The 13,416-nt window shown below is 39.6% G+C and overlaps 1 protein-coding gene across 11 annotated transcripts in view; it reads left to right on the plus strand.

Moving 5' to 3' along the window:
• LOC119963433 (high mobility group B protein 6-like) overlaps positions 1–13,416 on the plus strand; it is a 58,141-nt gene that overhangs the window by 5,073 nt on the left and 39,652 nt on the right. For 8 of the 11 annotated variants that reach the window (XR_005460103.1, XR_005460104.1, XR_005460105.1 and 5 more), the window contains exons 2-3: positions 3,932–4,023; positions 7,830–8,002. Coding sequence is in view for 8 of the 11 variants with exons in the window: in XM_038792555.1 (XP_038648483.1) it covers positions 3,932–4,023; positions 7,830–8,002 (265 nt within the window). In the remaining 3 variants the exon portion in view is untranslated. Of the gene's footprint in view, positions 1–842; positions 936–1,412; positions 1,599–3,931; positions 4,024–7,829; positions 8,003–13,416 lie in introns of all 11 variants that reach the window. The other 3 variants (XM_038792558.1, XM_038792559.1, XM_038792560.1) reach the window with 3 other exon arrangements.

Genomic DNA, 13,416 nt, shown 5'->3' on the forward strand with positions numbered 1-13,416 from the left:
TGATATCCAAATAATTCTGGAATATTTCCAGGAATAATGCATCCATTGTTCTGTTTAGGTTTGTGTGGGGAAGAATATTAACCGTAGAAACCAGCGGATAAATCAAATCATCATTCATCATATTTGGTGTTTTTGTGCTTCGCGATGAACAGCAATTGGCTGCTGTGTCTTAAGTTTCATCTGCTTTTGAATACATGTTTACAATACAATTTTGTACAATTTGGATGCTAATGTGTTCAGATTGTTTTAGTTCAACTGAAAATGTAAACGTTTTGGGGCTGCATGTTTTTGCTTTTCTCTTTTATATCCTCGTGGGGAAACTGAAGAAATCGTGAGAATTAATTCTCGTGAGAATAATATTCCTCAGTGGAAGCCAAATTTTGAATTTCACAGGCCTTCTGAATTCAGTATTTAACACTGCACCGTCGTCATTTGTTCTTTGCACATATTTTAAACAAGCTGGTTTTAAAAAATAGTAATTTCTCCTCATTAAAATAATTATTATATGTCTCTAAGCAGTTCGTGCATGCTGCTATATCTACTCCCAACGCAATCATGAAAATTCTGCTATTTTTCGAAGCAAAACAGATCACCTCAACTTGCACTCTCAAATGTAATAGCCTTTTTAAAAATCATTTTGCTGATAAACATTTTCACCAAATACATTTCCATTACAACAGAGATTTATATTTAGTCTAATTCTGCATAGCAAAAGATGGTTAGGATATTTATGCATATATATGTGCAGCAAAATATCTCCAGTGCAACTTTTTTGATAGAGAAAAATAAGTTTTAGAATTTATTGATGAATTCTAAAACTTTGCATTTTTTTCCCCATCAAGGGAGGCACATTGGCCAAGGATGAGAGGTACAGTTTGGAAATTGTGTTGACTTCGTAGACGGTATGCAATCACACAAGGCTTCAAATCAACAAGGTACAATCACTAACAGAATAGAATACAAAAACACAATGCAATTCCAAGCTCTCTGCTTTGCAAGGATTAATTGGTTGCCACAGTTGAGATGCATTTTGCTTTTATTTAAATTAGTATTCCATTGCATTAATGGAGGGTCAACAAGTCCTTTTCCTGAACTTTTCTCCAAATTAATTCTGGATGCCTAGATTCTAATTCCTCCCACCCCACCCAACTTAATTTCACCACCCAAACTTTGGGCTTTTTGTGATGTTAATAGCCATGTAACTGTATTTTTGCTGTAAGAAAGCCTTGAGAATGAAGACAAAGTTGCTTAAAAATAGCTTGAAATAATTTTTCTCCTTCAATTTTTTCCCCCCGCCTATTTTCTATTTCTCCTGCTGATCTTTTAAGAACCTCCCAGTTGTGATGAAAAGTCATCGTCTTGAAATGTTCACCTTTCCTCACTGTCTTCAGCATTTTCTGTTTTTATTTCAGATTTCCAGCTTCTGCAGTATTTTGCTTTATTAAATAAATCTTCAAATGTGCGTTTGATTTGTATCTGACAAATTGGTGGCAATCGGCCCAGGATGAAGAGACATTGTGCATGCACCCAGCTTCATACCCAAATACTCTGGCTCTGAAAGTGCAAGTGGAAGTAATTTTTTACATTGATCTTAGAATGTGAGCACTGCTGGCAACTCAATCATTTATTGCCCACCCTAATTGTCTTTGAGAAAGTGGTGAACTGACGCTCAGTACACGTAATTTGGATATGCATACAGTGCTGTTAGGAGGGAGTTTGATCATTTTGACCCAGTGACTGCAAAGGTGTGGTGATATATTTCCAAATTAGAATCATGTAAGACTCGGAGGAAAACCTGCAGTTGTTGGCATTCCCACATGTCTTCGTCCCTTGTTCTTCTAGTTGGTCAAGTTTGCAGGTTTCAAAAGTACATTGAAGATGCACTGGCAGGATGCGTCCGTGCATTTTGTAGATGGTATACGCGCTGCCAATGTATGCCGGCAGTGGGGGCAATGAATGTTTAAGGTGGTGGATGAGATGCCGATCAAGCAGACTGCTTTCTGTTGCACTCTGTCAAAGTTTTTGAATGTTGTTGAAGCTTCACTCATCCAAGCAGTGGAGAATATTCCTCCTGATTTGTGCCTTGTAGATGGCATATGGCCTTTGAGTGTCAGAAGGTGAGTTGCTCATCTCAGGATTCCCACCCTCTTGACCTGTCCCAATTAAGTTTCTGGTCAATGGTAACCCCAGGATGTTAGTAAGGGATTCAGTGATGGAAATGGCACTAAGTGTCAAGGGAAAATCATTAACTTCACTCTTTTTGGAGATTGTAATTGCTTGCCAGTGTGTGCGTGTTACTTACACCTATCAGCCAAATCCAAATGTTGTCTGAGTCTTGCTGCATGCAGGCATGGGCTGCTTCAATATCTGAAGTTTGGAATGTGAACTAGCACTGTGCAATCATCATGGAACATCCTCACTTTTGACCTTATGGTGCAGGGAAGGTCATTGAAACTGCTGAAGAAGTTGTGCCTGGAGACAACCCTGGGGAACTCCTGTATTGATGTCTTGGGGCTGAGATGATTAGCCTTTAACAATCACAAATATATTTGTGCTGCAGAGTTTTCCCTCTTAATTCTCACTAATTTTACTAAGGCTCCTTGATGCCAGACACCGATTAATACCGCCTTGAGGGTAATCACTCTGCCCTCACCTCGGAAATTCAGCTCTTTTTGTTAATATTTGAGCCAAGGCTGTGGTGAGGTCTGGACCAAGCAACCCTGCCGAAATCCAAGCAGAAGATTAATGAGCAAGTTATATAGATTTTATAAAATAAAAGAAAGCAAAATAAAAATTGATACTATTTTCATTTTCACAGCTTGTGCACACTAGGAATACCAAAGTGCTTCTCAAGTTTTGCCCTAGATACCAAAGAACAACATTATTTGGATATCTGGATGAAGTTGATAATTTCCTACAGCATAGACAATTTCTTGTAGCTGCTGTTATTCCAATCACTTAGCTGCATCATTTTCTGGTTGTTTTTATTTCAGTGTTTGAGTGATCCTAATGTTGCAATGTAATGGAGCTAATACGTTGTCAGTGATTTTTGCTCCTTCTAAAAAAGGTATCAAAAGGCTTAAAAGAAACCTTCCATAAACATTTTCTTTTTAAATTGGTCGAAAACATTTTTCCAGATCTACCAGCTTTAATTTTACACTGAAGAGTAAGCTTAAAGGTCTTGGCTCTGATTTCATGTATTATTTGGTTCTCTCCTGCTTTCCTGAGGAGTAGCTTCCAAAAAGCTCCAATGGAGCTCATTCTCTTTTCCAGCATTGAATCTAGGATCCTGTTGCAAAAATTATTACACTGACTTTTGATTTAAGCCAGCCAGGAAAGGGGTGCCCATAAAAATGAATCTCAATTTTGCTCAGAGTTGAATAATTTCAACAAGTTTCAGATACAAAATTAACCTCAGGAAATGTTGTAAGGAGGTTGGAGAGGGCGTGAGTGTGTGGACTCGGCTACTAACTCTGGTAAATCATTGCTTCTCAGCTTTTTGGCTAAGATTGAGCGTGAGGTCAGGTGTAATGCCTGGATCTGCTATGTCTCTTGTGGGGACCATGAATTGGATTCAATTTGAATTGTTTTTTGGAGCAGGCAAGGAGATGGATTAGGGGTTTGCCCCTAACCACACTCTGAGCTCTGGCTGTGTAACTGATAACGGAATTTTGAAAAACTCTGGTAAATCGATTTCTGTTTCAACACTAAAGCAAATGTTATTTTGTTTGCTTTAATTGCCCTATATTATGTCACAGCTAAGATGAGTCCAATCTTTTTATCATTTTTGATGTTTTTTTAAAGTTGTGTTAGCACGTGAGAATTGTTGACCAAGATCTGCTTTCTGTTTTGAATAACAGAATAATGAGTGCTCTTAAGTTTGCTTTTCTTTCTTGGGGCTTGTTTTGACTGCAATTTTTATTAATTTCAGAATAGTGTGTGTGACTACAGATGCTAATGGAGGTACATTGTCTTACGTTGGCCAGCTGAATTCGGATGTAAATTTGGAACTGCAGACTGCAGGTAATAGTCTCATGTAGAGTTGTTGGTGATATACTTTACATCTATGTGGTTTTACTCTGCCCTCGGGTGGGGAAATAAGTTCACAGTAAATGTTTCAGTTTATTCGCTAACTAGACTGTCGTGCCGAGCCTGTAAATTATTACATCAAGGAATTGATTAAATGTCATGGCATGGTAAACCACAAAAACAGATGTTGGTCTGAGCGCAGCAGACACATTCTTAATCTCTGAATCAGAAAGTCTTGGATTTGAACCACGCTCTAGAGCCTTGACCACATAATCCAGACTAGTGCTACACTGTAATGCTGACAAATGCTGCACTGTCCTATGCGATCTTTTGAATCCCTTTCAAGCAGATGTAAAAGATTCCACTGTGCAATTCGTTAAGACAAAGGAAAATGACACACAGTTTGACCGCGTTGATATCCAAGGAGTGAATGATTTAGATTGGGACCTGGTGAATTGAATATAGTATGGAAAGAGAATGTACAGAATAGCACTTAACACAAGAAGAAAGTTCAGAGGAACAATAAACATAAATATCTATAAAGCATCTGACCTTTGCATCAATGGAAGAATGCGATTACCTGTAATTGGTTGGTGAAATTGGAAAATTAGTGTAGAGGAAAACTGGTATCAGCCATTGTTCTAGCTTACTGGTGCTTCAACATGCTACATTGTCTTAATCTAAAAATATGTGTATTGCACAGTTTTTAGCATTGAATTGTGGAATCCCCCCACCCCCCACCGAGAGCTGTTTCTGAGATTTTCTCAAGGGGCTACAGTTTTGATTTTCTTCTGGGGGCGTTGCTGTTTAATTTTTCACGTACTCCTTTTTTTGTTCTCACTAACAGAGTATCACTAACAAGTCTGATACCAGTAAGAAGACTGTGCTGGGCCACACCTTTGAAAATGGTTTCTGGTTTTACTTGGATTTAGTTACTGATTTGGAACAGTTAAAGGGGGAATTCATTTAGGGTTATACACTGATTACTGTAGCTGTGTGGGGTCTATATGTTTGTAGTTGATAAAAATTCTCACTGTGTGTTATTACTAATGTTAACTACATTCGTAGAATAAAGCTAGTTTTTTGATGAAAATCATTTAAGATCTCTGTTGACTAACACCTGAAAGGCAGGCTCTTGTGCTCATCGTAATCAAAATCAATAAACAGTTATAGGTCAGGTGAACTCCATAATATACTTTGGAGTTTTCTAAACCCTGGCCCATAACACTTCTTTATTTGTGTTGAATGTTTTTCAGGGTTTTCTTCCTTAGACAAGGTAGCATAAAAGACTACAACACATAGCTCATCTAATCTCAAATCAAGAATTAAATCAGATCAAAAAATCAGCTAACCATGTGTCAGTGCTGGATTTTGAACACCTTGAAAATTAACACCTTTATTTGGCAATGTGTGGCTTGTGCAAAAGTGATTCAAAAACAGAACAGAAAAAACATAGGAGAAGTGTAACAGCAGTTTTGATTGAATTGGAAGTTACAATGTTAATTAAAATACTGAGTAAATATTAATTATTTTACTCAGAAAAAAGTCAAGTTCACTATTATGCAAACTATTTGTAAGATTTTTTAAAAATGGTTTGCTGATATTTTTATGTTTGTCATTACATCTCTTGTTCCTCAAGGTACTCTTTCAAAATAATATTTCCCCTTTATTTACCTTGTATTACTTTCAAGATTGTGGGCCAGTAAATTTGTATGAAATCACCAAAATAACCTGAGGTTTCTGACACAATGGTAGCGTCCCTACTGCTGGACCTGAAACTTCAGTTTTGAGTCCAACGCCAGAACTCGTTGCCCACAGAAGGAATATCAGCCCATGGTGGTTAACGGGCTGATAATCAGCTCAGAAATCCTTCCACCACTTACTCCACTATTTCCCAAAGAGTAAGAAAAAAGTATTTGGGTGTGCAGATACGCTAACAATGACACCAAAGTAACCGTAGCACTTCAACAAGCAAGATGAAATCCATGCTAACACCAGAACATGACATTGCTGGATTATGCTCATCGTGCTTCAGTAACAGGAGGAAAGCTGTCACCGCCATGAATTAAGGTTGTCTGCCTTACCATCCCAAAAATCTCTATTGATCACCAAAATACAATCCCCAATTTATAATAAACTAAGTTCAGATTAATCTCAAATTCTAACTATTTGATGCAATGGAACATAAATCAAACAGGCATAGCAGTTTAGACACTTTTACTAATTAGATAAATTAGTAAAAGACAAAATCAACCTGCATAATTCTCTTATTTCCCATGGCCTCCCCACCAGCACCACATAAAATTAAAATGATTGACCTCTTCTGGCTGCTACTCTTATTCGTGGTCTTCTGGGCCTGTTCCTGGCTACCTTTTTAAGATTCTGGCAACCTCTATCCTTTGTCTTTTCTCTGAGGTTTCATCCCTGTCCCAAAGGATATCTAAAGTTTGACTCAAGCTTAGAGTCGTGGTCCCGGAGATTGGAGAAACTTTGCGTCAAACGGGCTATCTTCGAAGATAATTGCTCCAATGACCGGGTTCCCTACTTCCTGCTTTTGCTGCTCCTCCAACCACAGCTTCTGTCTCCAAAGGAGTAGCAAGAGCAGGAGGGAGGGAGTCTGTTATTGGAGGAGCAGGGGCATGGGAGATTCAGAATCTGTGATTGAAGGAGCAACTCCGCACAGATCTGTCTCCCATGCTTACTCACGTGTTCTCCAATTAAACTATGGTGTTTTTCCTCCTCCATGCGCTTTCAGATGTTCAACCCTGGACCAAAAATACTGCATGAGGGTGACCTTTCTTGAATTTGTCACCTCCGTCTTTGTTTTCTTGCGTGCTACTGGTGGCGCTTTGTAGATTAATTTTCCCATCTGCACCAACCCACTTTTTCAACCCTGAAAATGGCAGATATAAAACATCGGCTATTATCTGAAAAAAAGCGGAATCAATATTTTAAAAACTTAATGTCAAAAGTATAAATATGCGAATAGCTATTTCCAGCAACCGATTGCATCCCTTTTCCTGCGAACAGTCTGAAATTGGAGCAAACTGTTCGCAATCTTGGTGTTGTAGTTGACCCGAGGCTAAGCTCCCAGCCACATATGCGTGCCATCACTACGGATGCCTCTTCCCACCTCTGTAGCATTGCCTCTCTCTGTCCCTGCCTCAACTCATCTTCTCAAACCCTCATCCATTCGTTTGTTGCCTCTAGGTTTGACTATTCACTCTCATCCTTTCCCCATTTACAGTTCCTGTGTTGAACACTCAATGTAAACTTTACCTGAATGGTACTTTTGAACTTTGTCTTAGCCATTCAACAGTTGTAGAAAAACAATTACGTTGATTATTATTATCAGCTGAAGAATAATAAACAGACAATTGATCGAGCCGTAGGATTTACTTCCAGCAAACACTGTCTCTCTCAGCTGAGAGCAAAGATGGTTTAAGTTCAAGTCCAGACTTCTGGAGAAGGCTGAGGCTTTTCAAGTACATTGCAAATTTGAATAACTAAAATTTCCAAGACCAATGGAGATTGTTTTATTTTTTTGTGACGTAGTTTAATTCATTCGCTTTTTTTCTTAATCTTTTTTACTGGTATCGTGTTAGGTCATTCCACATTAGCTGTTTTGATAACGTTTTTTCTTTGCCAGTTTGCGAGCTGCTTTATGCTCCCTACTTACTCTGATTTGCTACTGTTTCACTTTGATAAGTGAAAATGATGGAAGTGTTAATGGAAGTAAGTGCAAATTAAGAATTTTAATGTAGGTATTTCACAGTGTATGTTTTAACAATGTGTTTCAGTGTCTCCGCAGTCCTTGCTGCATCGAGATGGTGTTAGTGCTCTTTCAACTGCCAATCCACTGCTTCAGATTCATCCATTGGATGCAGGATCACAACGTCTGCAAAATGTTATCCTGGAGGGACAAGGAGAAGGCAGCACTGGTACAAAGGAAGTGGAAAATGATGAACCAAAGGTATTTGTGTAGAATTGGTGATATTAGTAGCTGTTCCAGAGTTTAGGATAAGCTTCCCAAAGCGAAGTAATTGATTTCTATTATTTTCAGATGCCTAATTTAAAATAAAATGAAATATCTGTTTTTTGTGAACTTCTATTTTAACTTAAAATAATACCTTGAGTTGACATGACATTGATGGAAATGGCAATCTTGCACATGATAACGTTTTTATTAGTGCTGAGTCTTTGTTTATTAGCTCCCCAAAGCTTGTTCATATCCAGAGTAAACATGAGAGGACAATAAAGGGAATGATTGTTTAAATTGCAGTAAAGGTGTCAAATGTCAGCAAACAGATCAACTTAATTTGACGTATGTTTAAATAAAAAGGAGGCATTTATTTTGATGAACTATTTGAGAGGTAAAAATGTTGAAAAAAATCCCTCCAGGATATCCTAAAGTCATACAATCAAAAATGGTCCCTAGTGAATGGGGGAATGGGGCTGACTGCAACAATGAAGTCCTACGAATTGCATTTTCTGTTCAACACAAGAATGTTTTTAAAATAAATTGAGAGTACCCAATTATTTTTTTCTCCTGGCGCTGTGAGGCAGCAGTGCTAAACACTGCCACCGTGTCACCCATAGTAGTCATAGCTTCTTGTGTTATTTAGCACTGCTGCCTCACGGCTCTGAAGTCCCAGGTTCGATCCCAGCCCCGGGTCGCTGTCTGTGTGGAGTTTGCTCATTCTCCCTGTGTCTGCGTGGTTCTCGCTCCACAACCCAAAGATGTGCAGAGTAGGTGGAGTGGCCGTGCTAAATTGCCCCTTAATGTCCAAAAGGGTAGGTGTGGTTACGGGTAGTAGGTTGAGACGTGGGTATCTTTCAAAGGGCCAGTGCAGACTCAAAAGGGTCGAATGACCTCCTGCACTGTAAATTCTATGATAAAGGACATTGTTTTATTAACGAACTATTGAAATCTAACCTCTTTTTAATGAGACTGTAATCCCATTAGCAAGTTAACCTGTAAACTCTCTTACTATGTCACACGAGCACAGTGCCAGACAAGTCCCAGGCAATGAACATCTCCAACAAGAGATGATCTAACCATCGTCCTTTGACATCCAATGGCATTGCCATTGCTGAATCCCCCACTATCAACATCGTTGGGATGATCATTGATCAGAAACTGAATTGGACTAGCCATGTAAATACTGTGGCTACAAGAGCGGCTAGGAATCCTGCGGTAAATAACTGCTCTTCTGCTTCCCCAGAGTCTGTCCATCATATACAAGGCACAAGTCAGGAGTGCAATGGAATACTCTCCACTTATCTGGATGAGTGCAGCTCCAACAGTACTCAAGGAGCTTGACACCAACGAAAACAAAGCATCCTATTCACAAGCATTGACTCTCTCCACTACTGGTGCACAGTACTAGCAATGCACGATGCACTGCAGGAATTCACCAAGGCTGCTTAGACAGAACATTCCAAATCCAAGCCATTACCATCTAGAAGGACAAGGAGGGCAGACACATGGGACCACCTAGAAGTTCCTCTCGAAGTCACTCGCCATGCTGACTTGGAATTATGCCGCTATTCCTTCACTGTCGCTGGGTCAAAATACTGGAACCCCCTCCCTAACAGTACTGTGGGAGTACCTATTCCAGATGGACTGCATCAGTTCAAGAAGGCAGCTCGCCACTACCTACTCAAAGGCAATTAGAGATGACCAATAAATGTTGGCCTAGCCAGCAAAGGCCACATCTTTTTATTTTTATTTTTTTAAACCCTTGAATGCTTTAAATAAGGACGGTTGCTTGGATTTTTCAAATAGTCTGATGATTGTATTACTGGCAAAGAGAGTAAATTTTTTTTTTAAATTTTGGGATTTAGAAAAATTTAGTGATTTTAGAATGAGGTTCTTTTGTCAGTGCATCAGTTTGCGTTTTGGGTGTGTAAATTTTTCCAGTTATGGCCAAATCCCAAAACATGCAAAACAGGTTTGGCCAAAGCTTATTAACTAAGTTAGGTGGAAGAGGGGGGATAGAAGGGTTGAGTTAGGGAGGGGTGAGAGCAGGAAGGAGGGATGGGGAGCAGGTTGAGGTGGGGAGGGAATGCGGGAAACAGGGGGAAGTGATCAAATGGATAGAATAGTTCTATCTGAAGTAGAATTTGAGAAGCAACTTTAATTGATATGGGCGTGACATTTTAGAATGTTTCTAATCTTTGTAATTATAACTTCCAGTCTGTTGATGTGATGTTTGTGTGCATTGGCAGAGGTGTGTGAATAAGTACTGATAATTATGTGTGTTGTTATAAAATTTTAAATACTAAAATTATAGTTGGGGGTGAAAGTGAATTGGATTGAAAGAGTGCAAGAGTAATGTTACCAATTGTTTTGCTAATTTCATAATTTGTAATTAAAGTGAAAATAGTTGTAACAGTGTTTAGATTTTGCTAAATTTAAACGTCTGATTGTGTTGCATCTATTTATAAATTGCGTTACCTTGGTAAACCAAATGCATGAATCACCATGGTTTTTGCTTTTGATATTTTTGTGTGGATGAAATTTGTCAATTTGATTGCTGTTTATCGGCAAGAATGACCAAATTTACTCGAATGGTGATGAAGTAAAGTTCTCTTTTTATGGTAGGTTCAATTTTCAAATAAGCTAAATATCAAGCTCTCCACACTGATGGGCTGCACATCAAAATTCAAGGTGGGAATGATGGAGGATCACAGCCACCTCTTCCCTCTTAATTAGTGTCTCTAGTTGCATCTATCTTCTATCAAGATCATGCTTTTATAAAGGGAGTTACTTATATTAGGAAATAAACCTACGGGTGAGTCAACATTTGGTGCAGCATGTTTTCTTCATGCTGGGTCATGTGCAGATTGCGAAGAAAATTTGAGTAGCTTGGCTAAACCTAGTGAGGAGGAGGCTGGTTGGTTATAGGACTTGGGTGGGTTGAGTGGTTCTATTTTATTCTTATTCACTCGGATTCAAGAGAATTACGTTGTACTTTATTTTGCTGCCTTTTGCATTTTTTTGTAGCCTCAAGTTTGAACCAAGAAACTAGGTTCCCCCATTGTAGAAATTGCTTCTTCTGCCACCTAGTAGCAATTTTGATTTCTAGCTTATGAAGATTCTTCTATTAAGAATGTGGAAAGCATTGTATCAGTAGCTACTTGCTTGAGTTAACTCAAAGTATATTGGTCACTAACTTGTATCGTGTTGAAACAGTGAAATTGTAATTTAGCTTCTGCGGTGAAGATAAATGTTAGGCATTTGGGGTATTCTAAGTACTCCCGTATGAAGTCCTGCCGCTATAATGAAGGCATTGTCATGACCTCAGTGTGTCCCAAAGAACGTGACAGCCAGTGAAATACTGGTGAAGTGCCGTCGCTGTATGTGTGAAACATGGCAGCCAATTTGCACACCATAGAGAATTTGATTTTAGTTAGTTTTTTTTTTTGGTGCATTTGTCCAATGTGACTTTTATTTATGGATTCATTACAAGCATGTTTAACCATTTACTGATCCAGCATTTCACCTACACTAATCTTTGTTAATCCTTCATTTGATTAAACAGATCTAGGCATTACACAATCTTCATCATCGGGGGTTGCGTTACATTGCTTTCAGAATTAGTGCTGTAGTTGAAACCCCATGGGTTATGCAGGATTCTTCACAACTACTTGATTTTAGTTAGTTGAGGACTGAATATTGGACAGGACACTCTCCATGCTCTTTCTCAAAATAATGATGGGTATGCTCTTTCTCAAATTAATTATGGTCTCTTTTCCCCCTCCCTTCAGCTAAATCATGTGGTTTATTTTGGGTTCAGTGGAGAGGGCAGCTCTTTTATGTCCAATAGTGCCACACTGAAGTGTCAACCTAATTTTTGTGCTCGAGCAACTGTGTAGCGAGACTTGTATCAATAATCTTTTAGCTCCCGTTAGATGCTCATGAAAAAAATGAAAATGAAAATCGCTTATTGTCGCAAGTAGCCTTCAAATGAAGTTACTGTGAAAACCCCTAGTCGCCACATTCCGGCGCCTGTTCGGGGAGGCTGGTACGGGAATTGAACTGTGTTGCTGGCCTGCCTTGGTCTACTTTCAAAGCCAGCGATTTAGCCCTGTGCTAAACAGACCCTCATTAATGTTGGTCGGCTTCCAGCAGTACCCAAACATTGCTGCCAGGTAAATCTCCACACACACACAAACATAGAAAATAGGAGCCGGATGGGGCCATTTGGCTCTTCGAGCCTGCTCTGCCACTCATTATGATCATGGCTGATCATCCAACTCAATAGTCTGTTCCCGTCTTCCTCTCCAAATTCTTTCATCTCTTTCGCCCGAAGAGCTATATCTAACTCTTTCTTGAAAGCACACAATGTTTTGGTTTCAACTACTTTCTGGGGTAGTGAATTCCACAGGTTACTACCCTCTGGGTGAAGAAGTTTCATCTCTTTTCTAAATTGTCTACCCCGTATCCTCAGAATATGACCACCATTGGGAACATCATTCCTGCATCCACCCTGTCTAGTCGTGTTAGAATTTTATAGGTTTCTATAAGTTCCCCCCCCTCATTTTTCTGAACTCCAGCAAATATAATACTAACTGACTCTTATCTCTCAATCCCAGGAATCAGTCTGGTAAACCTTTGCTGCACTCCCTCTATAGCAAGAACATTCTTCCTCAGATAAGGAGATCCAAACTGCACACAATATTCCAGATGTGGTCTCACCAAGACCGTGTATAATAGCAGCAAGACATCCCTGCTCCTGTACACTCGCTATGAAGGCGAGTGTGGCACTATTGGACATAAAAGAGCTGCCCTCTCCGCTGAACCCAAAAGGCATTTGCCTTTTTTAACGGCTGCTGCACCTGCATGCCACCTTCAGCAACTGGTGTATGAAGACACCCAGGACTCGCTGCACATTCCTCTGTCTCAATTTATAGCCATTCAGATGATCTGTTCTCCTGTTTTTGCTACCAAAGTGGATGCCTCACATTTATCCACATTATACTTCGTCTGCCGTGCATTTGCCCACTCACTCACCTTGTCCAAATAACACTGAAGCATCTCTGCATCCTCACAGCTCACCCTCCCATCCAGTTTTGTGTCATCTGCAAATTGGGAGATATTACATTTGATTCCCTCATCTGAACCATTAATATACATTATGGGTGGCACAGTAGCACAGTGGTTAGCACTGTTGCTTTACAGTGTCATGGTTCCAGGCTCGATTCCCGCTTAGGTCACTTTTTGTGTAGAGTCTGCACATTCTCCCCGTGCCTCCGTGGTTTCCTCCGGGTGCTCTGGTTTCCTCCCACAAGTCCCGAAAGATGTGCTTGTTAGGTAAATTGGACATTCTGAATTTTCCCTCTGTGTACCCGAACAGGCGCCGGAGTGTGGTGACTAGGGGA

The sequence above is a fragment of the Scyliorhinus canicula genome, chromosome 3, assembly GCF_902713615.1.
Source record: "Scyliorhinus canicula chromosome 3, sScyCan1.1, whole genome shotgun sequence".
NCBI classification, from domain to species: Eukaryota; Metazoa; Chordata; class Chondrichthyes; order Carcharhiniformes; family Scyliorhinidae; genus Scyliorhinus; species Scyliorhinus canicula.